At 48.0% G+C, this 25176-nt stretch overlaps 1 protein-coding gene across 1 annotated transcript in view; it reads right to left on the bottom strand.

The window, feature by feature from the left end:
* The window catches only part of PLCH2 (phospholipase C eta 2), a 250203-nt gene extending 225239 nt beyond the window's left edge, over nucleotides 1-24964 (bottom strand). Inside the window, exon 1 of the mRNA XM_056865319.1 lies at nucleotides 24839-24964. Coding sequence (XP_056721297.1) covers nucleotides 24839-24869 — 31 coding nt within the window. The 5' untranslated portion in view covers nucleotides 24870-24964. The remainder of the gene's footprint in view (nucleotides 1-24838) is intronic.
* Nucleotides 24965-25176: the final 212 nt, after the last annotated feature.

The raw sequence follows: 25176 nt of genomic DNA, 5'->3' as shown, positions 1-25176 counted from the left end.
GAGCGATGACACGGCATTTCTTAATTAACAAAATGTTTCTTTTATGCTCTCATGAAAGCAAAATGCAAAATGTGCCCCAGAGGACATCTTAGAGCCACAGTCAAAAGCCGTTTTTTTTCTAATTCCTGACAAAATTGTATTAATGACAGGGAAAGATAAGACTGGCTTCTAGTTGCAAAGGGGGGTGGAAAAAGAAGCTCTTTGTCACCATCGAATGAGACACTTGCTGCTATAACGGGCACTCGACGATATCATGTGTTACAGTCCTCCAAGGGTGGTACAACTTCGGAACCGGAGAAGGGGGCAATTTATTTGCTGCAGTATTTTACATCTTGCTTTTCCAAAATGAGCTGTTTGAGATATCGCATGCACCAACAATGTTAACCCAACAACAGAAGAAGCAGAGAAATCACAACAGAGCAATGAAAAATATGAAGGAATGAAGAAACCACACACAAACAAAAAAAGGAGAATGAAAAAAGTGGCAACAAAAGGGGGGAAAGCGCAAGGCAGATATCTTGCAAAAGAGCATTCCAAAGTCTCAGTCCCAGGTCTCTGGTCTCCATCCACCTCACCTCCTCTGGCAGGAGTAACCAGAGAAGGGACTCCAACAAAGATCTCAGAAGATAAGCAGATTCATTCATTCATTCGATTTTTATCCTGCCCATGGACCTCTTCCACCACTTTATCCTAACAAATCCGAGCTTTAAGTCAAGCTGGGAAACAGGGACTGGCCGAAAAGTCCTCCAGTGAGATTTGAACCCAGGTATTCCTCGTCATAGCCTAAGGGCCCCCAACCTTTCTGAGCCTGCAGACAACTCTGGAATTCTGACACAGGGTGGTGGGTGCAAAAAAAAAAAAATGGCTACCACAGGAGGCGGAGCCAAACACAAAATGGCTGCCACAGGAGGCAGAGCCAAACACAAAATGCCTGCCACAGGAAGCGGAGCCAAACACAAAATGCCAGGGAGTGACATTATGCATAACTCTAATAGCCAACAAGATCTTCAGAGGCAAATCAGAAACCCTGCTGGGCAAAAGCCCCATTTGGCCCCACCCACTTTCTAAAAACACTTGTTGGGTGCCAAGAAAGGTGTCAGCAGGTGCCATGGCACCCATGGGTGCCACACGAGGGGGCCAGAGAACTGACCAAGTTCAGCAGTCTTGACTCAGGGCAGTTTGACCTGTATCAACCTTGTAATTGGTAAGCAGCACAGGGGGCCTGCATGGCGAAACGGTTGTCAGTATCTACCTAAACAATACTCGTTTAAGAGTGAAACTTTGGAGGTGCTGAAGTGAAGGCAGGATTGCACCGGCTTCGCACTGGAGTTGGAATTTCACCCCAGGCATCCCTCCTGAAATGCAAGTAACTGAGAAAAACAAAACGCCGAAAATTGTGTTGAAGTATTATATACTGGACTTCAATCATTGCAGTTCAGCGGAAAGACAAAAACAGAGTTTCTTTAGATCAATATTTTCTCACCTCAGAAATTCACATCCACTTTAAACTCAGCTAATGCTAAAGCAGAAAGTCTCAGAGAAGCGAGATTCACTCTATTCCAGTTTTTCGTCTGAGCAAATTTATTTTGCCTCTCACTCTCAGTCTTTGTCTCTATGTTGAATGTCTGGGTGAATTTAAAAAAAAATCTCCTTACAGCATGGCACATGAAGGTTACAGACTGAATCACCAAACAGAGTAATCGCAAGTGCATGTCTGCGTTTGCTGTTATGTCAGTCCGCGTATTTAGCAAGGAAACATTACAACATAACAAATAGCCCAAGGACTACCTATATATCTGCAGGTCTCTTTGGAGAGGGATAAATATTCAGGAACCCACCACTCTGGGGAAGAAGAAACGATTAGGAATGGGGTCTTACCCTTTCGCTGCTTCTACATGCAGGTTTTGCTCCAGTTCCATGCCAGTTCCATGTCTAAACTGGAGTGGGGTGTTTTTTTTTACAGCCTCTTTCCCAAACATGGCACGGTACAACCTTTTCAGAAAAATCACAGCCAAAGTGACTTTTGCACTAGGGTTGCCAACTCCATGATGGGAAATTGCTGGAGATTTTGCAGGTAGAACCCAGGGAGGGCACGGTTTGAGGAGGGGAGGAACCTCAGCAGGGTATAATGCCATATTTCTCCCAACAAACTGATCTCTGTCATCTAGCCCCACCGACCTCACAGGGTGTCTGTTGTGGGGAGGGGAACAGAAGGTGATTGTAAGTCTCCCTTAAGTGGTAGAGAAAGTCGACATATAAAAACCAATGCTTTCGTCTTCCTGATCAAAAAACTAGTTTCTAGGCCTCACTGATTTTGCGAGGAATGCCTGGTGGGATCTCTGTATAGGGTTGCCAGCTCCAGGTTGGGAAATACCTGGAGGTTTTGGGGTGGAGCCTGAGGAGGGTAAGGTTTGGAGAGGGGAGGGACTTCAATGCCATAGAGTCCAGTTGCCAACACAACATGCCCATTTTCTCCAGGGGAACTGATCTCTGTCGCTTGGAGATCAGTTGTAATAGCAGGAGAGCTCCAGCCACCATCTGGAGGTTGGCAACCCTATCTCAGTAGCCAAAAGGAAAGGCTGAGCAGGATTTCCTGTGTCCCCAAAGTGTGCACAGCTGAGTCAGCCAGGAGGGGGAAAGAAAGAAAGAAGAATCAAGGCCCGAGGGCACCATTCATCCCCAATACACTCCCCTCTCGTAGGTTTCGGAACTTGACTGTGCCCTAAGTAAAATAAATGATGATAAACTGAAGTGAAAAATAGCCACATCCTACAGCTCTTTATTACAAAATGTGCCTGCAGCTCACCAGAGGGTCTCATAAAGATGTGAGTGACTCACTCGGACAATATGAGTAAAGGCCCGACAGGCGCAAAGGAAAGAAATTGCTGCCCATCAAAGCTTGCTGGCGAGAGCAGAGCGCCACGTCCCCGAATCCTGGTGCGATCAATTGCGCTTCGTGAGATGGCTCCTGCGCACGTGCGTCTTTGCAAACGTACACACGGTTCCGCAACTAACTCCCCTAGCAGGTGAGCTAACCTGGGAGAGCCAGTTTCTAGCTTAGTGTCTTCATTCTTCCATCTAATTAAGCTCCTTTGAGAAGCGCTCCAGGAAACAACAGGTAGGCTAGAGGGTGGGCAGCACCTGGGCATATTGGGAACTGGAAGGAGAGCACGTTGTCTTAATTAAAGTAGAAACAAGCCAGGCAGGGCACAGAAGTCCCACTGCCTCCTTACTTCTAAGTTTCCCCCAAACAAGGGATGAGCAAACGTTCCTTATTTCATTTCTTTTTATATCTTTTTCTGTTTTTGGTTCTCCTTTTTTACTTTTTGCAAAAAATGTCCAGTGCTGAAGTGAGTTATTGATGCGCAAAGTAATGGTAAAAAACCCGGGCAGAAATTCGGCATGACAAAACAGAAAATGGTGCGGGGATAAAGGAACACAGCCTCAGTTTACACAAAGGAAAAGAAAATCAAAATGCGGGACTTTTTTTACGTTGAAACAGGGAGATGAGATTTTTTTTAATGCATATGTATGTTAATTGCATTCCAAGGAGAAAGCAAGAGATACTGGCACCATCCATTCTGAAAAATCAAAGTTTTTCAAGGGCCACAAAAATATGCTTTGGGTTCCATGATCAAGCTCAGGTACATTTAAAAGATTTTACATGAGAATACAAACAAAATACACATCACATTAAGGAAGAACAGCCATAAAAATCAATAGTCAGACAAGTGTCTGATACCAGTAGCTTTAAAAAGGTTGTCACCATTCGATAAAGAAAGGATCATTGTGCCATCCATCCCTCCAACATACAAAGAATTCTAACGACTTTCACGCATGGCTGTTTCACTCACCGTTATCCCTCCGACAATTTCGGGTGTTTGTGTTGCTTATGCATGCTGTTTCCGACCGTCAGAGGTCGCCTCGCTCTCCCCCTGCATTTCCCCAAGTTTTGCCGGCATTTTCAGAGACCTGTTTAATCTCAGATTTGAAAATGCTGGCAAAATGAGGGAAAATGCAGGGGGAGAGCGAGGTGACCTCTGATGGTCATAAACGCATGCATAATCAGCACAAAGACCCAAAGTCATTGGAGGGGTGACAGCAAGTGAAACAGCCATGCATAAAAGACCTGGATCAGCCATGTCCCAAACCCATCTCTGATTCCCAAGTCTTCGGAGGCCACATTTCCTTATGCTACCCTTGATCCCTTGGTGGTGGCGGAAAGTGCTGTCAAGTTGCAGCCAACTTACGGCAACCCCATAAGGTTTTCAAGGAGAGACACACAGAATTTGCCCTTGCCTGCCTCTGCATAGCAACCCTGGACTTCCTTGGCGGTTTCTCATCCAAGTGCCAACCAGAGGGGATCCTGCTTATCTTCTGAGATCTGACGAGATCAGGCTAGCCTGGGCCATCCAGGTCAGTATACCCCTTACCCCCTTCCTGTTACGCATGTTCTGATTCATAAACAGGAATTTGTTTTATGATCTCTTAAGTCTAAGGGTGCTAGTTATTCTGGAGAATCTACGCTGAGCATGGGTGGGGAGAACAGGACATTAGCTGAGCACAGTGTGGTGTAGTGGTTAAGAGCAGTGGTTTGGAGTGGTGGACTCTGACCAAAGAACCGGGTTTGATTCCCCACTCCTCCACGAGTTGCGGAGGCTAATCTGGTGAACTGGATTTGTTTCCCCACTCCTCTACACAAAGCCAGCTGGGTGACCTTGGGCAAGTTACAGTTCTGTTAGAGCACTCTCAGCCCCACCTACCTCACAGGGTGTCTGTTGTGGGGAGGAGAAGGGAAGCTGGTTTGAGTCTCCCTTAAGTGGTAGAGAAAGTTGGCGTGTAAAAACCAACTACTACTACTACTCCTTCTTCACCATGGGCAGCCCAGTTCACTTGGTGTAACTCAAATGTACAAATTCCTGATTAGGTCAAATGGAGAAGGGGCCTCCAAGCATGCCCTCCACATCCTGAGGGTGGTTCTTCTTCTGAGCAGACTTGGATGGGTCAAGTTGGTTGACAATGGAGCAGTACTATTGATTCCTTTTAAAACCAGACTTCTCATTCTAAATACCAAGTTCTCATTCTTTACATGGGGAACCTTCAGGCTCCAACTGAAGTGCAACCATGACAGGGGTTGAAGAAGTTCAGGGCAGCACTTGAGTTTGTTTGTTTGTTTCAAAACAATGACTTTGATGGGGTGAATCAGTCCTCCAGGTGGGATGGTGCATCCACTGGTCTCCCTCTGTCTGTTGCCTGGAAAGTGAAGAAACTAAAATTGCTGCCCGAATAGGTAAGCGGTTAATCCGTTTATGCTGTTAAGCACAATCGATACCCAGGGCTCAAAGGGGAGACAGAAAGCAACCCAGCAGCTTTGTTAAGGTTCTAGGAAAGGGGGGGGGACAACAAAACATCAGCACAAAACCAACCCAAGTTTGCAAAGTAATTTGCATGTTAATATGCATTTTGTTTAAACACCCTCTTGAGATCTTCTGTTCTAATGCAGCGTTCGAATTATGTAAACATCCTCATCTGTAGGAAGCAAATGTCTACATTTGTGTCTGAAACTCTCCTCAGATTTGGGGGTGCCAAATTGCTTGGTCTTGTTTCTAACGTGCCGCCAGTGATGCATTATGAAACCTCCATTTTATTTTCATCTTTTGAATTTTATACAAAGCACTACGCTTGTGCCATTTGCCGAAGTTTTCAGTTCCCTTTCCCATCCACTGTACTACTGGCGCATTGTTAAAACACTGCAAAAAAGCAATCGTTAATATGATTGCATGTACAGTTGTATCAAGATTCTTTCTGCATGGTGCTTTAAATCATGGGAAGCCGTGCATATGGGCATCAATAAAATCCTGCATAACACGAATGGTGCTGCAATCTTATGTGCAGTCGCATCAAGATTGCTTTTTTGTGGTGTTATCAGTGTCCATATCAGTAGCATGATGGGGGCATGCCAAGGAACTGAAAGCTGTGGCACAGTGCACATGCTCCAGCTCTGACTTAATTCTGGAAACCCTCCTAGTTAAAACAACAATTCGCTAGGAGACAAATACAGAACACTTTGCAACTATGGAGCAATAAAGAAGTGAAATGAAGGAAATGCCTTCCCTCCTCCTTTGCACCTCAGATTTGGAACCTTGCATACCCTTAATTCCTAGGGTTGCCAACCAACAGGTAATAGTAGGAAATCTCCTGCTATTACAACTGATCTCCAGCCAATAGAAATCAGTTCACCTGGAGAAAATGGCCGCTTTGGCCATTGGACTCTATGGCATTGAAGTCCCTCCCCTCCCCAAACCCCGCCCTCCTCAGGCTCCACCCCAAAAACCTCCCGGCGGTGGCAAAGAGGGACCTGGCAACCCTATACATTCCACTCAACAGAAGTGACATAACACGAGATTCCTGCATGGCATGGTCTCCCCAGAGGTGAGTGCTGTATTTAAAAACCTGCAGCAAAAGAATACAGCTTGTCAGGCCAAAGGTGTTTATTTGCCAAGCATAGATGGGTATCTATTTTTCAACATAGCCCATAATGAGCAAGTCGCTGTGAGCGTCAATGGCAGCCCTGAATCCTTCAAGAAGGTTACAGATAAATGATGCACATACATATCTTTGGGAAAGAGTAGTAATAAAACATGATACAAATGCAGCCTGTGAAATAACTCTCAATAGAATTCTTGACAAATCTCAGCTCTGTTTAACATACGCTGACTAAAGTCCCCCTCCCACCCCTCCCAACAGAAAAGGAAAGAGGCCAGCCACACATTCAAAGGAGATCTAGTTTGTTTGTTTGTTTGTTTACTTACTTACTTCAGTTATACTACACTTTTCTCCCCAGAGCAACAGATCTCATGATAAAATTGTTCCTGGACTGTGCTTTTAAATCCAAGTCATGTCTCCAGATTGGTTCAGAGGGGCTGTGGCTCAGTGGTAGAGCACCTGCTTGGCATGCAGAAGGTTCCAGGTTCAGTCCCCGGCATCTCCAGTTAAAGGGACTAGGCAAACAGGTGATGTGAAAGACCTCTGCCTGAGACCCTGGAGAACCACTGCAGGTCTGAGTAGACAATGCTGACTTTGATGGACCAAGGATCTGATTCAGTATAAGGCAGCTACATGTGTTCATGTGTTCCTCTAAAATCTTGGGGGCCAGATCCTTTTCCTTAGCCTAAGCTAAGCCTGCAACATGTGCTCTTGACACCAAACTTCTGGCCCTCCGGTTTCTCAAGTTCAGTCTTGGTCAGAAACAGCATATCTGCATTTCTGTTTTTGGAAAGATGGGAGCAACTTTCAGGAAATGACCTGGAATCCTAACACATTGAAGGCGTAGGAGGCCCCAAACCTTTTTTAGCCCGCAGGTACCTTTGGAATTTTGACACAGGGTGGTGGACACAACTCCCAAATGGCTGCCATAGGAGGCGGAGCCAAGCACAAATTAGCTGCTGCAGGAGGCAGAGCTGACCACAAAACGGCACAGAGCGACGTTGTGCGTAACACTCATAGTAACTCTTCAGTATTACAGGAAGAAGCAGTTTGCCTTTTAATCAGCACAGCCAATCAGATCTCCATTGGCCATTCAGAAGACCTGTTGGGTGAAACCACCACCTAGCCCCACTCACTTTCTAAAAACACTTGGCAGGTGCCAGGAGAGATGTCGGGGAGCGCCATGGCACCCATGGACACCATGTTAAAGAACCCTGAACGAAGCTCTCTCATACTTGAATATATGAAGCTGCCTTATACTGACCCAGATCCATACTCCATCAAAGTCTAGGACGGGCCGCATTTCAGTGGTAGAGCCTCTGCTTTGCATGCAGAAGGTCCCAGGTTCAATCCCTGGCATCTCTAATTAAAGGGACTAGGCAAGTAGTGATGTGAAAGACCCTCTGCCTGAGACCCTGGAGAGCCGGTCCGAGTAGACAATACTGACTTTGATGGACCAAGGGTCTGATTCCGTAGAAGGCAGCTTCAAGTGTTCATGTGTTCAAAGTCAGTGTTGCCTACTCAGACCGGCAGCAGCTCTCCAGGGTCTCAGGCAGAGGTCTTTCACATCTCCTACTGCCTTTAACTGGAGATGCTGGGGATTGAACCTGGGACTTTCTGCATGATGCTCTACATGTGAACCACAGCCCCTCCCATACGATTGAAGCCTCTATATCTACCTTCTTCCTAAACATACACACACAGGCATATGTATGCTGCAAGCCCAACAGTGATCCACAACGGAAGTGGCAGAAAGCAAAGTTACAAAAAACACAACACGTTGTCCAAATCACTTAATTGGTCTACTTAAAGAAAACTGTCCAAGCTTCTGTCGAGGGGCCAACTAAATTTGCATTCTGTTCTCCCAACTTATCTCTCTGCACAAACACTCCCTTTATCCACACTGAGCAACTTTGAACTTCTTTCTGGCTACTGGGAACACAGATCTTGCAGCAACATTCTTCCTTTGATTTAATTAGGGCTTCCTCCCCCCCCCCCCATTCCTTTCCCTTTTCTTTCTTTTTCGTCCTCTAACGAGAAAACGCAAATATTTGATTAAAAACAAGCCTTCAAGGATACATCTGCCATTTCTGAAAAATACCCTTTGGCATTGCAACGTGACACGGATGGAGCATCTACATTAAAAGATTTCAGTTCCTATTAAAGATGAATGACCCTATTGCACAACAACCATTGTTGAAAAGTACAACACAGCTTGGGAATTTTAAACACAACATGGAGTCTCATCCTCAGCACAGATGGCTCGCTCTTTGGGACAAAACTCAGCATCCAGACCCAAATGGGGTCTACAAATTCGGAAGGCATGTCGCCTCTAGACCTGGTCTCGGTCTAGAGGGGCCAAGACTGAGCGGCTGAGACCAGTTTGAATCTCTCTTCCACCATGAATTCACTAAGTGGACTTAAGCAGAATAGAGCGGGTGCAGAGGAGAGCGATGAGAATGATCAGGGGCCTGGAGGCCAAGCTTATGACGAAAGGCTGGGGGACCTGGGAATGTTTAGTCTGGAGAAGAAGAGGTTGAGGGGGGGGGACATGATTGCTCTCTTTAAGCTTTTGAAGGGCTGTCGCTTAGAGGAGGGCAGGGAGCTGTTCCTGTTGGCAGCAGAGGATAGGACTTGCAATAATGGGTTTACAGTGAGGGGAAAAAGTATTTGATCCCCTGCTAAATTTGCCCGTTTGCCCTCTGACGAAGAAATGACCAGTCCATAATTTTAATAGTAGGTTTATTGTAGCTGTGAGAGACAGAATAACAACAGGAAAAAACCCAGAAACCCAGAAGACAAAAGTCAGAGATTGATGTGCATTATAATGAGTGAAATAAGTATTTGATCCCCTATCAACCAGCCAGGTTAGGGTTAGGGTTCTGCTGTCGACAGAAGCAATCAATCCATCAGATTCCAAACTAGCCACCATGACCAAGACCAAAGAGCTGTCCAAGGATGTCAGGGACAAGATTGTAGACCTGCACAAGGCCGGACTGGGCTACAAGACTATTGCCAAGCAGCTTTGTGAGAAGGTGACAACCCTAACCCTAACTGTCAACCTCCCTCGGTCTGGGGCTCCATGCAAGATCTTATCTCGTGGAGTTGCAATGATCATGAGAACGGTGATGAAGCAGCCCAGAACTACACGGGGGGAACTTGTCAATGATCTCAGGGCAGCTGGGACCATAGTCACCATGAAAACAGTTGGTAACACACTACGCCGTGAAGGACTGAGATCTTGCAGAGCCCGCAAGGTCCCCTTGCTCAAGACAGCACATGTACAGGCCCTTCTGCAGTTTGCCAATGCACATCTGAATGACCCAGAGGAGAACTAGGTGAAAGTGTTGTGGTCAGATGAGACCAAAATCGAGCTCTTTGGCATCAACTCAACTTGCCGTGTTTGGAGGAGGAGGAATGCTGCCTACGACTAGGGCTGTCAAAAAAAAAAAATTCGGTACAGTTCGGATTCGGCTGAATTTGACCCTTGTGGGGTCGGTACCTGCCGAAGTCCGAACTCCCCCACTTCAGATCCCCGGTAATTCGGGGGGATCCGGAGTTCGGGGGAAAATTCGGCCGAAGCGCGCCTTCAGGGATTCCCTGAAGGCGCGCGGGGGCCCTTTAAACTGATCTGAGCCTCCCAGCTGGGAGGCGCAGATCAGTTTAAAGGGCAGCCCGCCCCCCTTCAGCGGGCTCCGCTGAAGGGGGGCGGGCTGCCCTTTAAACTCATCTGCCCTTTAAACTCCCGGCCGGGAGGCACAGATGAGTTTAAATGACAGCCCGCCTCCCTTCAGGGGAGCCCGCTGAAGGGAGGCGGGCTGCCCTTTAAACTGATCTGAGCCTCCCAGCTGGGAGGCGCAGATCAGTTTAAAGGGCAGCCCGCACCTTTCAGCGGGCTCCCCTGAAGGGGGGGCCGAATTGGCCGAATTTATTCGCGAACTCCCGAACTCGCTGAATTCGGCCCCCCCGGTTGCCCGCCAGATTTGAGTTCGGATCCGTCCGAACTGAAAATCACTGAATCAGGGGAAATTCGGTTGATTTTCAGTTCGGACCGAACCGAATTGACAGCCCTACCTACGACCCCAAGAACACCATCCCCACCGTCAAACATGGAGGGGAACATATTATGCTTTGGGGATGTTTTTCTTCTAAGGGGCCAGGACACCTTCACCGCATCGAAGGGACGATGGACGGGAACATGTATCGTCAAATCTTGGGTGAGCACCTCCTTCCCTCAGCCAGGGCATTGAAAATGGGTCGAGGATGGGTATTCCAGCATGACAATGACCCAAAACACACGGCCAAGGCAACAAAGGAGTGGCTCAAGAAGAAGCACATTAAGGTCCTGGAGTGGCCTAGCCAGTCCCCAGACTTTAATCCCATCGAAAATCTGTGGAGGGAGCTGAAGGTTCGAGTAGCTACACATCAGCCTCGAAATCTTACTGACTTGGAGAGGATCTGCAAAGAGGAGTGGGACAAAATACCTCCTGAGATGTGTGCAAACCTGGTGGCCACCTACAAGAAATGTCTGACCTCTGTAATTGCCAACAAGGGTTTTGCCACCAAGTACTAAGTCATCTTTTGCAAAGGGATCAAATACTTATTTCACTCATTATAATGCACATCAATCTCTGACTTTTGTCTTCTGGGTTTCTGGGGGTTTTCCTGTTGTTATTCTGTCTCTCACAGCTACAATAGACCTACCATTAAAATTATGGACTGGTCATTTCTTCGTCAGAGGACAAACGGGCAAATTCAGCAGGGGATCAAATACTTTTTCCCCTCACTGTAAATTGCGGTTGGAAAGGTACCAGCTGGATATTAAAGGGGGAAATTTACAGTAAGGGAAATTTTTCACGGAGATTTGCTGTGCTTTCAAATCTGATTTGTGTCGGTGCAAAGTTTTGGTTATTCATTGTAGGTCCGCATTTTCCCAGAATGAGCAATAAAAGCCGCCTTATAACTGAGGCAACTGAAACCACTTTTAAACTGTCCTTTCCTGTTGGCACGTGTTTTTTTGGCTCAGAGGCCCATGAAGAATTGTTTGCTTCAGTTCCACTGCCCCTGCCCATGACGTCTACTTTCTCCTCCCCCAAGAACAGTGATTGGCTGGGGGAGTTTCGCGCTCGGACAAGAATACCACCCCTTTTGCTGCCTGCCTGCCTGCCTAGAGTCCTGGCACTTCTCTCCCTCCGTCCCGGAGGCTGGCGGGCGGGCGGGGGCACGCCTTCACTGCCCCTCGCCTGGGATGGGCCTTGGAGCTGGGCCCACACCTCCAAGCCCAGGGAGACGTCGGACGGACAGCTCCAGGGGGAGACCGGCGGGGCCACGCCATGTGTGCCTCGCGCGCTGGGGTTGGTGGTGGTGGCAGCTTGGTCTAGGGCAGCTGGACCCGTGGGGGGATGTTCAAGGGAAGGGGCTGTTGGCCCCTCTACCCCAGCGGGGAGGGGGGATTTTGAGAATTCGGATGAGAAAAATGTGCATCCTGAGAGCGGAAAACCCAAGGCAAAACTCCCTCCTATCACTCTTCTGAAGAGGGGCAGCCAGTCTGCTCTGTGTCTCCCTCCTCTCTCTCGATGTACTGGGGCCAGATCATGGCCAGCGTGCAAGCCAGGGGCCTTCTTTCCTCTCCCCCCCACCATGCACACTGGCTGGATCGGGGCCGACGCACAAGCCAGGAGCCCTCCTCTCTCTCACGATGCACTGGGGCCAGATCATGGCCGCGCGTAAGCCATGGGGCTTCTTTCCTCTCCCCCCCCCCCCCGCCATGCACACTGGCTGGATCGGGGCTGGCGCACAAGCCAGGAGCCCTCCTCTCTCTCACGATGAACTGGGGCCGGATCATGGCCGTGCGCAAGCCAGGGGCCTTCTTTCCTCTCCCCCCCCCCGCCATGCACACTGGCTGGATAGGGGCTGGCGAGCAAGCCAGGAGCCCTCCTCTCTCTCACGATGCACTAGGCCGGATCAGGGCCGGCGCGCAAGCCAGGGGCCTTCTTTCCTCTCCCCCCCCCGCCATGCACACTGGCTGGATCGGGGCCAGCGAGCAAGCCAGGAGCCCTCCTCTCTCTCATGATGCACTGGCTTTAATGCAAGAGGTTTACAGTGGCCATTTATGCATGGGAGGTTTTTCCTTGGATTTGCTGCTCTCTAGATGCACCCTTTTCCCATCCAAATTCTCAAAACTCAACAATCAGCCCCCAAGAAGAGTTTTGAGAATTAGGATTGGGAAAATGTGCATCTAGAGAGCGGCAAATCCAAGGCACACCTTGGATCCAAGGCACACCTCTTGGCACATGGATGCAATTCCTGCCCCCCACCCAATCCTGTCTTTCATTAAAGGACAATGGGTTCCACACCTATAGAAAATCGAGGGAAGCTTTGAGGAAAGCGCTGCCTTGCCCCCCCCCCCCCAATTTGGAATCTGACTGTTCCAAAAGCAGAATAGAGTGAGGGTGTAAGAAAAATGGAGGAGACCACAGGGACTGGTGGATGTTTTTTGCGCTGGGTCTGGTGAACCGCACAAGGTAATCTGCTGGGCGGAGTTGGGACGGAGTTGGGGGCAGGCATAAACAATGAGCTTGTTGGAAGGGGAGGCCTCCTGCAAAAGGGACAGACCAAATCGTTGTCAAATACAGCGTGCTTTGTTCCCATGAAAAACCAAAACTACAGATAATTGATGGGGATAAATCGCTGCCATGAAAAAAACATTTAAATCGGGTTTTTTATTGGTCCGTGGCAAAAGAGAAGCAAAATCTACAGTGAAAAATGCCCCTAAGAGTTGTTCGGCAGTGGAATCAGCTACCTAGGGAGGTGGTGAGCTCCCCCTCACTGGCAGACTTTAAGCAGAGGCTGGACAAGCACTTGTCAGGGATGCTCTAGGCTTATCCTGCATTAAGCAGGGGGTTGGACTAGATGGCCTGCATGGCCCTTTCCAACTGTATGATTCTATGACCAATGCAGACATTTGGAAATTTGAGGGCGACAAACTTTCAGTCTTCTTTCAGTCTAGGGGAGGGGTTGTGGCTCAGTGGTAGAGCATCTGCTTGGCATGCAGAAGGTCCCAGGTTCAATCCCCAGAATCTCCAGTTAAAGGGACTAGGCAAATAGGTGATGTGAAAGATCCCTGCCTGAGACCCTGGAGAGCCACTGCCGGTCTGAGTAGACAATACTGACTTCGATGGACCAAGGCTCTGGTTCAGTATAAGGCAGCTTCGTGTGTTCAAGAATTTTCATGTGTTCAAGTCCAACCCCTTGGAGACCAACCTGGGAGCTGTCCAAAGTCCTGCAGTACTCTCATTCTACTGATTCCCAACATCTACTGCTTGCTTTCAAACCTCCAGCAGCTTTGGCAGAGGTTTCCTGCTGCATCATTGACATAACTTGTTGCATGTTCATGGGCCTGGCACGGGAGTATTACGCTTTGCATTACTTAGGGGTCACCATCCAATGGTAGCCCCAGCTGTATTCGTATGAACCGGTCCCATTACTCCAAGAGAACTTCAAAATAGCTCTTTCCTTGATCTGTGAATACTCACAAAAAAATCATCTTTGATAGCCCTTGCCCCAAGCTACATTATTGTACCTTTTTCTCTCAGCAAGATAGTGGCCAAGCACTTTGAATACCACCAACAACCCAAACAAATCTGCACACACACACACAAAAAAAAACATTATGGACCTTTCAGATTCAGAGGTTGTTAAAGCCACAAGAGAGGTCATTCAGCTAATGCTCCCAAAAAGGTTCTCCATTTACATTACTAACCTCTAAGTATGATCACTAGCTTTCTTGTGATTTTTTTAAAGGTCTAAGTGAAATTCTGAAGTAACCAGCTGGAAAAAAGGGGGGGAGATGAAAAGAAGGATTATTCTCCTGCTAAAATGAAGCTTCTTCTCGCAATGACCTCACCTTATTACGGCCATAAGCCCTCATCAGCTGCGCGGTTTCCTGCTCCCCTGTTGTGAGCCATTTCTCAGAGGCAGCGAATTTATGCACCAAAAAATTAGGGCAGGGCTGATTGCTTTCTGCCTGCCTTGTGCTTCTCACTCAAGACTGCCCAAGGCAGACCAAACCGTTGCTGCTTAATGACTATTTTTGCTAAAGATGAGCTGGTTTGCTTCCGCGCAGCAGCCACGGCAGGCAAAAGGCCTCCCTGGCTTGATTATTCTCCAGGGGCCGCAAGCTGCCTCCATGGCTGACCGTAATTATCCTGAACCTTTGATTGCCGTCAATTTGCAAACACAAAGGATGTCATGCAGGCCGATACGTGTGGAGCCTGGAGTTATACATGCTTATGTTTGCGTGTACGCGTGTCGGTTCGGAAGCGACAGAAAGGCTACAGGATATATTTAGCTTCATTGTGTGTTATGTAATTTGGAGGCAGCAATGGAAAAAAAGCTCCAGCTTGCTCTGAGAAAAATTATAAAAGACAGCAAGATTCCTTGAGTCCTGCAATTATATATCACATTTGAGCACAGATGAACAGAAGAAATTGCTTTATGCAGAGTCAGGCCACTGGTCCAAGTCGCTTAGGATTATCTTCTCCTACTGGCAGCTTCTCTTTGGGCACTACACTTTCCCAGCCCTGCTGCCCAAGATTAAATCAGGGGTGTTGGGGAGCGAAACCTCAGCCTTTCAGAACACCACTACTGAGCTGCAACCACCTCCCCACATTAACTGTCCAGATGTACAAAGCTGGTGGTGGAAAGTGTTGTCCAGCCAACTTACAGTGACCTCGTAGGGTTTTCAAGGCAAGAGATGTTCAGGGGTGGTTGCCTGCCTCTGCGTAGCAACCCTGGACTTCCTTGGTGGTCTCCCATCCAAATACTAGCCAGGGTCGACTCTGCTAAGCTTCTGAGATCTGACGAGATCAGGCTAGCCTGGGCCATCCAGGTCAGGGCAGATGAACAGAGGTGGTTGGCCATTGCCTGCCTCTGAGTAGCAACCTGGACTTCCTCGGTGATCTCTGTCCAGGTAGTAACCAGGGCGGACCCTGCATAGCTTCCAAGATCTGATGAGACTGGGCTAGCCTGGGCCATCCAATTCAGGGCTGTACAAAGGTACGTCATACCAAATCAATCCACTGGTCCATCTAGTTTAGAATTGCCTACCCCAACTAGCAGCAGCTCACAGGCAGGGAAAGGTGTACCCCAGCACCTTTAGAGCCATTCTACCTTGTGACATCAAATTCCACGGGTTTGTCTTTTTGGCAGTCCACAGTATCCATTAAACTCTACTCCAACACCACATTTCAAAGGAATCTGCTTCTTCCTGTGAGCTTTCTTCATTGTCCAACTTTCACACCCATACATAGTAATAGGGAATACTATGGCATGAATTAACTTGATCTTGGTTGCCAGTGACACATCCTTAATGGACTTGGAAGGGAGGAGGAAGAGGAAGAGGAAGAGGAAGAAGAAGAAGAAGAGGAGGAGGAGGAGGAGGAGGAGTTGGTTTTGACATGCCAACTTTCTCTACCACTTAAGGAAGAATCAAACTGGCTTACAATCACCTTCCCAGAGCTCTAAGTGAACTGTGACTGGCCCAAGGTCACCCAGCAGGCTTCATGTGTAGGAGTGGGGAAACCAACCCGGTTCATCAGATGAGAGTCCGCTGCTCACATGGAAGAGTGGGGAATCCAATCCCGTTCTCCGAGTCCACCACTCTTAACCACTACACCACGCAGGCACTCACAATGTAATTGTGCATAGGATGGCACTGTCATGAATCAGGTGTGATTCTATCATGTAAGGGGGATGATCCTCACTCCTGCCCACCCCCCCGCAAAAAAAAACTCAGCACAGCCCCACCTGATTTGCCCATTCCTGCTGAGAGGCATCAAAATGTTCACTCGTCCTCCTTGTTGGCAAGCTGCATATTAAGGCCAAGGCACACAACTGGGGTGTATTTTCATCCTACTGCAATTACACGCAATCAAATTTTCATCTGCTTTTTGTGCTGATTGCGGCATCTGCTCTTTCCGGTGCTCCCATATTAGAAAGATGTTCTATGGCCACGCTCACATTTGCAATAATCCAAGTGCTCCCCTAGGGATGTGGGGGGCATGCTTGGAGCCCCCTTCTTCATTTGACCTAATCAGGAGTTTGTACGTTTCAGTTACACTAAGTGAACTGAGCTGCCCATGGTGAAGAAGAAAGAGGAGGAGGAGGAGGAGGGAGGAGGAGTTGGTTTTTACATACCAACTTTCTCTACCACTTAAGGGAGAATCAAACCGGCTTACAATCACCTTCCCTTCCCCTCCCCCCAACAGACACCCTGTGAGGTAGGTGGGGTTGAGAAAGCTCTAAGAGAGCTGTGACTAGCCCAAGGTCATCCAGCTGGCTTCACGTGGACAAGTGGGGAAACCAACCTGGTTCACCAGATTAGCGTTCGCCGTTCATGTGGGGGAGTGGGGAATCAAACCCAGTTCTCCAGATCAGAGTCCACCGCTCCAAACCACAGCTCTTAACCACTACATTACGCTGGAAACATCTTGTCATTGAAATCCAATTTATCTGTTTTTAACCACCCCATTTTCATTTGGAGGAGAGTTTTACAGATATCGCGGACCACCAAAAAAGACAAATAAGTGGGTTCTAGATCAAATCAAGCTTGAACTTTCCCTAGAAGCTAAAATGACCAAACTGAGGCTATTATACTTTGGCCGTTTTCTAGGAAGACAAGAGTCACTGGAAAAGACAATAGTGCTAGGAAAAATTGAGAGCAGCAGGAAAAGAGGAAGACCCAACATAAGATGGATTGACTCAATCAAGGAATTGACTCAGTTTGCAAGATATGAGCAAGGCTGTTAACGACAGGACATTTTAGAGGTCATTAAATCATAGGGTCACCATGAGTCAGAAGCAATTTGACGGCACATAACACTCACACAACCACACCTTTTTACTGTATGTGACCTTAAAAGGTACTTTACAAAATCCATAAAATAGTCGAACAAATTAACAACACACAAACCCATGCAGCAATACCTGGCACAACTAGTCTACGGACAAAGGGATTACCCCTTTGGTGTCACCCTTTGGGGGGCAAACTGCCTACCACAAAGTTCATGGGTAGGTACTCTCCCCTCTACCCCCCAAGAAATAGGCTGTTCTGCTTACACTCGGCAGCCACAAGCTGTTAGCCTCAGTGGGGTGGAGTGAGTGTGTGAATAGAGCAGAACCCTGGAGACTTTAGTAATGCGTTTCTGGCACCCATCTGAGTTCAAGATCTAAGTTCAAGCAGGCCAGGAAAAAACATGACCCCCACAGCTGGAAGGATTCTTGCAATCAATAAATGAAATAAAGCTGACACTGGACGGAGAATACTGTAGGGCCGTAAGGAGATCCCATGACAGCTCAAATACATTCTGAACCCCTGCTGAGATCTCTTCTTTTTCTGCCCGCCACAGGAAATGCTCTCAAGTCTGGGCAGCTGCCGCCCTGCAAAGTGAGCGAGCTGGTCGGCCAGAGGCTGGAGGCAGGCAGAGCCCCCCCACCAGGCAAAGTATCACCCCACCCAGCTATGGCCAAATGCTGTTGAGAGGCTCCTTGGTGGGATCTGGGACTAAGGAAATGAGTTTGCCTGCATCTGTTCCCACAGCAAGGAACAGAGATGTTCAAGACACCCTGGTTACAGAAATCATGATATAGAACAGACAAATCACAAGCCGCTGCTTGTGTATGTGGAATATTTCGCCTCCCCTGTCCATGATTGCTCGAGGCAGCTTGCGTTGCCATCTTGCCAACCTGTCTAGTTTTCAGAATCCAAGCCAGCTGCTCATGCTTGAACAACCCCCCCAAAACCTATACATGTCTTTATAGACATAAAACCTATAGATGTCTTTATAGACATTCCTGCTATCAGGCAGGAAGGGGGTACAACATACTAACAATGCTATGTGGCATAAGAACATAAGAAAGGCCATGGTGGATCAGGCCAAGGCCAATCAAGTCCAGCAAGTCTGTTCACACAGCAGCCAACCAGGTGCCTCTAGGAAGCCCACAAACAAGACGACTGAAGCAGCACCATCCTGCCTATGTTCCACAGCACCCAAGATAATAGGCATGCTCCTCTGATCCTGGAGAGAATAGGTATGCATCATGACTAGTATCCATTTTGACCAGTAGCCATGAATACCCCTCTCCTCCATGAACATGTCCACTCCCCTCTTAAAGCCTTCCAAGCTGGCAGCCATCACCACATCCTGGGACAGGCAGTTCCACAATTTAACTATGTGTTGTGTAAGAAATACGTCCTTTTATCAGTTTTGAATCTCTAACCCTCCAGCTTCAGCAGATGACTCCGCATTCTACTATCATGAGAGAGGGGAAAAAGCTTCTCCCTGCCCACTCTCCCCACACCTTGCATAATTTTATGCACCTCTATCATGTCTCCCCTTAACCGCCTTCATTCCAAGCTAAACAGCCCAAGCTAAACAGTGGCGAATTTTCCCCCTTCACAAGTTCAGAACCAGAATGGCATATTAGATAGTTTTGGATCTGGACTGGGAAAACATGGATTCAAAACCCTATTCAGAGTGAAACCTGATCAGATGAAACTGAGGCTAGCTGTTTTCTCTCAGCCCAATTTATCTCACAGGGTTATTGTGAGGACAGAGGGGAGAAACCTCATATGCTGCCCTGAGTTCCTCCGAGGATGCTAGCATGACAGTAAAATAATTACAAAATGTGCTGATATGGGCAGGCGAGCGGAAATAAACTATGATATCTGCTGTGAACAATATGCAGAGGGCGAGCCACACTGTCACAAGTCCACTCTGGGCTTTTCCATCTTACAAAAAGATTAATCCGCCAAGTGTCCATACAACTACTACCTGATCCTTTTAACTGGAGATGCCTGGGATTGAACCAAGGACCTTCTGCATGCCAAGCAGATGCTCTACCGCTGATCCACAGCCCCTCCCAACTAAACTGTGATTAGACCTTGTAAAATGTTGTGTATATAGAGACAAGAGGTGAACAACGGAGAAGGCTGGTCTAGGCAGCCCTTGTCCCTGACTCGCTAGTTCTCTAGGTTCAGGGTGTTTCAAAAGAGGAACACACCATTCCAGCTCAATCTCAAGAAAGATTCACTGACTGATGAGGAGTCCTTTTCAGTTGGTCAGCGATACGGGGAGAGCCAGTGTGGTGTAGTGGTTAAGAGCGGTGGTTTGGAGTGGCGGACGAGAACAGGGTTTGATTCCCCACTCCTCCACATGAGCGGTGGAGGCTAATCTGGTGAACTGGATTTGTTTCCCCACTCCTACACGTGAAGCCAGCTGGGTGACCTTGGGCAAGTCACTCTCTCTCAGCCCCACCTACCTCACAGGGTGTCTGTTCTGGGGAGGGGAAGGGAAGGTGATTGTAAGCCGGTTTGAGTCTCCCTTAAGTGGTAGAGAAAGTCAGCGTATAAAAACCAACTTTTCTTCTTCTTCTTCTTTTCCTTCACCTGGGGATGATCTTTTGCCAAAGGTATTTACTGCCAGAAGAGAAGAAGGTAGATATTAAGCCATTTAGAGCTGTTTTCTCTGATACAGAGAGCTATTAGTCTGAAGAAACCTTGCCTCATTGAAAAACGAAGCGCCAGAGAACTGACTGCGACTCGCAGGGGGGCTTCCTGCTGAAGGCCAAGCTAGTTCTGCAGACTTAATGCGGCAGCTCCGCATCCTGTCTCATTTCCACGGATCCCCTCATCAGCCCATTTACTCTGATTGATGTGGGAGCATCCATGGGGGTGCCTCACCGGAGAAAATACAGAAGCAAAGAGAGAGAGAGAGAGAGAGAGAGAGAGAGAGAGAATCTCTGAACCTTCGTATCACAGGTTTTTTTATGTCTTCTGTTGTCCTCCTCGTCCGTTTGCCATATTTTCATTACTGTCGTTAACTAATTCTTTTGTTCCTTTGACACCCTTTGTGCACGCATGCAATTCGTACCAAAAAATAAATAAATAACACTGGCAAAAGGCATTCGTTTTAAATGGGGATAATTCAGCATGAGGCAAAAGAGAGAAGCTGGTGCGAAAATATCAGGGTCGCCAGTTCGTTCCTCGCAGGGAGAAATGAAATCCAAATAGGGGGTATTCGAATCAAAACAGACAGCTTTCAAAAATCTGTTTCATCCTTAGGAAGTAGAAAAGGGAAGGGCCAGTTCCAGCTTTTTAGGGGTCTCAGGCAGACAGTTCCAAGGCCTCCCCTCCCCTCCTCTGTCCATCAGCAGCCACTCATGTCCTCCTTCCTTCCTGCTCACCTGCACGCATCCCACCTGCTTGTATGCCCTTCTCTTCTCTGATCACCAGTAGGTAAGGGGAGACTTGACAGAGGTCTCTAAAATTATGCATGCTGTGGAGAGAGTGGACAGGGAGAAGATCTTCTCCCTCTCTCATAATACGAGAACATGGAGTCATTTGCTGAAGCTGGAAGATGAGAGATTCAAAACAGACAAAAAAGAAGTATTTCTTCACACAACGCATAGTGAAATTGTGGAACTCCCTGCCCCAGGATGTGGCTGCCAACTTGGAAGGCTTTAAGAGGGGAATGGACATGTTAATGAAAGATAGGGCTAACCATGGCTACTAGTCAAAATGGATACTACTAGTGATGCATACCTATTCTCTCCAGGATCAGAGGAGCATGCCTATTATATGAGGTACTGTGGAACACAGGCAGCATAATGCTGCTGCAGTCGTCTTGTTTGGGGGCTTCCTACAGGCACCTGGTTGGCCACTGTGTGAACAGACTGCTGGCCTTGATGGGCCTTGGTCTGATCCAACATGGCTTTTCTTATGTTCTCCCACTGCCCATGCCCACAACTGCCTTCAGCAGCTTGCCCAGTAACACCAGGCAGTGATTGCAGCAAGCAGCATGCTGCACGCAGCGCTAACAAGTGAATGGGCAGGGAGTGCCAGTAGCAGAGTATCCCTGCTGGAAACCCTGGGCTCTGGCAGCTCCCCCCCCCGAGGGTACGCTGATGCCGACCCTAATGTCCTGGCATCCACCTCCGCAGAAAGGTGGTTACATTTAGCACAGCTCCTCTCTCCAGAAGCCAGCTCAGCTCTGGAACATATGCTCATAATAAGGAGATGATCTTGCCCCGTGGCGCAGAGTGGTAAGCTGCCGTACTACAGTCAAAAGCTCCCCTCATGAGCTGAGTTCGATCCCGAGGGAAGTTGGTTTCAGGAAGTTGGCTAAAGCTTGGCTCAGCCTTTCATCCTTCTGAGGTCGGTAAAATGAGTACCCGGCTTGCTGGGGGTAAAGTGTAGATGACTGGGGAAGGCAAGGGCAAACCACCCCGTAAACACATTCTGCGTAGAAAACGCCATGATGTGACGTCACCCCATGGGTCAGTAATGACCCGGTGCTTGCACAGGGGACCTTTGCCTAATAAAGAGAGGAGAGTGCCACAACCCCTATCCGGAAGCGTAGGATAATGCATCGGGCTTCAACTGGCAGGCTGCAATCCACAAGCATGTCACACCCCAATCTAAAACAAGTCACACCAGCAGACCACCAAGACACTATCTTCCCTTTCGGGATGAGCGAACGTTCCCCGTGTTTCTTTTAGTATCCGTTTGCATTTTCGATCAACCGTTTTGCTTTCCCACTTTTTTGCCCCTCATCTCGTAGATCAGTTTGTATCGTGTAGGCATGCTGTGCGGTTTGACACATAGTAGTTATGGAATTTCAGTGCACATCAGAGTAATGTCTGTTTATTAGTACACAATGCTGGAAAAATGCATGCGTTTTACAAAAAAAATTTGCTGAATGGAAAATGGTGCAAATATCAAAGAATTACTCATTCTGTTTGCAAGAAGGGGAAACAAAACTAATGCGGATTTTCAAGTTGAAACTGACAGGGATGAAATATTTGTTTGTTTGCTTGCTTGTGAAAGATGCATAGGTCAAGAGACAGTGACCAGGTACAGAGAAAGAAGCATTATCTTGAAAAGTTGCGTGCAAGAAGAGTTGTGGATCATCTTTGCCCCCAAGAGGTGAAGCAGCCTTCACAAAAATTCCTTCCAAATATTACAAAGGGGGAGGGGGAACCTTCGCATCAGAGCACCCTAAAGGCAGAAGGGTGGGGAGGAATACACCATTGAAAAGAATAACTTTGAAATAGATCTTATACTGAAGAAGAAGAGTTGATTTTTATATGCCGACTTTCTCTACCACTTAAGGAAGAATCAAACCAGCTTACAATCACCTACCCTTCCCCTTCCCACAACAGGCACCCTGTGAGGTAGGTGGGGCTGAGAGAGTTTGGAGAGAACTGTGACTAGCCCAGGGTCACCCAGCTGGCTTCATGTGGAGAAGTAGGGAAACAAATCCAGTTCACCAGATTAGCTCATGTGGAGGAGTGGAGAATCAAACTCGGTTCTCCAGATCACAGTCCACCGCTCCAAACCACCGCTCCTAACCATTACACCATGCTGGCTCTCTTGTTATGAATGGATCTGAGGGCTGACGCTGAAAAAAACCTGAAGATTATTGTGATATTATATCAAGGGCACCCTCCATCAAGTCTGGCTCTTTTTAGAAGTTATACACTATCTGAAAGCCCCTTGCTCCCCCATCCCACTGTTCTAGTTACGTGGGGTTGGCTGTCCTGCCTCAGGGGCAAGAACAGACACGTTCAGGGTCCCTTTCTACCAAGACATGTTCATGGAGGAGAGGGCTATTCATGGCTATTAGTAAAAATGGATACTAGTCATGATGCATACCTATTCTCTCCAGGATGAGAGGAACATGCCTATTATATTAGGTGCTGTGGAACACAGGCAGGATGGTGCTGCTGCAGTCGTCTTGTTTGTGGGCTTTCTACAGGCACCTGGTTGGCCACTGTGTGAACAGACTGCTGGACTTGATGGACCTTGGTCTGATCCAGGAGGGCCTTTCTTATGTTCTTATAATATCACTCTAAATGAGCAGCCCATCCCCACCGTCCCCAAGATGTACAGAAATGCAGCTTTCCCCGAGAAGGCCCTGGAATTTGCCCCGAATTTCAGCATAGTTAAAACTTTGGTGGAGAGGGGACCTCCTGGATGGAAAAGTACAACTGATACCGAATTGGGAGGGGGAGCAGTGTAGCACCTGCATCTCTATGCATGTTTAGCACAGCAGCTGTCAGAAGCACGAAAACAACTCCAAAATCTTTGCAAACCTCTTTGCAGGTGTGCCCTGAGAGACCCAGGGACTGGCAATGCTACACCTGGCATTTTACTGTGAGCCACCCAAAACCTGCCTGCAACTCCGCCCCCCCCCAAAAAAAATGCATCCTGTATGACAGCTATGACTGTAAGTTATGCCTGCCTGAGAAACACCTTCACACACTGCATTGTGCCTCTGAAGCCTTTGCAAACCACTGCCGAAGACTCAAAAGATTTTTCCCTTCCCAAATTGGCAGATGCATGAAGGCACTATCATCTCCCTCGGCGTGCGCGTGTCATGTAGCACACTGTTCCCTCATTCACACATGCATGCTCACCTCCCCCCTCTCACCTTGCCCTGAGCGCCAGAGAAGGAACTTCATCTAACATTTAACGGCGTCTATTTACTGCTTAAGTGAGTAACGTACAGCGGTTGCAGAGAAGAGCAATTTGACAGTCACAAAGCATCACCGTCATCTTTAGGAAGAGAGGACCGCCGAGCCCCAGGAGACAAACAGTGCCTTGTCTGAGGGACTCCCCCCTCCCGCAGCACAAATGCAGAATGTTAGATTCCCCCGGAGCCACGGATGCCGTTATAAAACCAAGCATGCATCCTCTCTGCACTGCCCCCTTTGCAGAGCTCCTGCTCAGGAACCAGAAGCAACACTTTCCCCCCGTGGGTAAAGTTTGCCCAGCGTGCTTTTCAGATGCTCCACCACAAGCACTGTGGAGCAACTCCGGCAGGGCTCAAAAGGCGAGAGCAAGTTCTGACTGTGGGTGGAAACGCAGCTCTGTGCTGTTTCACCTCCACCTGTATCGCAACCCGTTTGGGGGCTGAGGAACGGCACCTTGTTCAGCAGATGTGCTCGTGGTTGTTGTTTTTTTAAGGGAAAAAAATATGACAACCGTCACAACAATTAATAAAACATGGCTATATGAAGCGGAGCTGGCTGAGGAAAGGAGCCACTGTCTCCTTGGGTTTTCAAGCTAAGTGGCTCGCATGCTGATGAAATGAATCGCTGAACAAAACAGAGAGAGAGAGAGAGAGAGAGAGAGAGAGAGAGAATTTTAAATCAAATATATACAGCACCGCTATCAAGCTTGGCTAAAGCAAGAGAGAACAACTCGGCTCTAGCTTGATAGGAGAAGTGCTGGATTTTTTAAAAAATTAAAAGGCAGAATATGCCACGGGAAAAGATTAAATCCACCTACTGTGCTTCTGCTGTAGACTTCCTAAATCCATTGTCTTCTTCAAGATAAGGTGACTTTTTTTTTCAATTGCCTAGATGAGAATATAAATACTCCAGCATTATCTTTCCTCGCGCTCTCCCTGGCTGGAGCTCATGCGCCAGACTCAGCACCGTGTGAGAAAGAAGGCAGTTTAAATTTCATTCCATCTATCCGCCCAGCCACTGAGGAGTCGCCTGTCGGCTTGCTTTCGCTCACCCGCTCTGGATGCCGCCGACACCTTTGCCGCGTACAACGCTGGAGCGGAGTAAAGCAACTGGGATCGTGCGTGTGTGCAACAACGCTGCCCAGGTTTTTGCAGG

Source organism: Euleptes europaea, chromosome 19 (genome assembly GCF_029931775.1).
Source record: "Euleptes europaea isolate rEulEur1 chromosome 19, rEulEur1.hap1, whole genome shotgun sequence".
In the NCBI taxonomy this organism is placed as follows: Eukaryota; Metazoa; Chordata; class Lepidosauria; order Squamata; family Sphaerodactylidae; genus Euleptes; species Euleptes europaea.
Note: the sequence above shows the minus strand (reverse complement) of the source record. Positions and strands in the feature narration are given on the sequence as shown.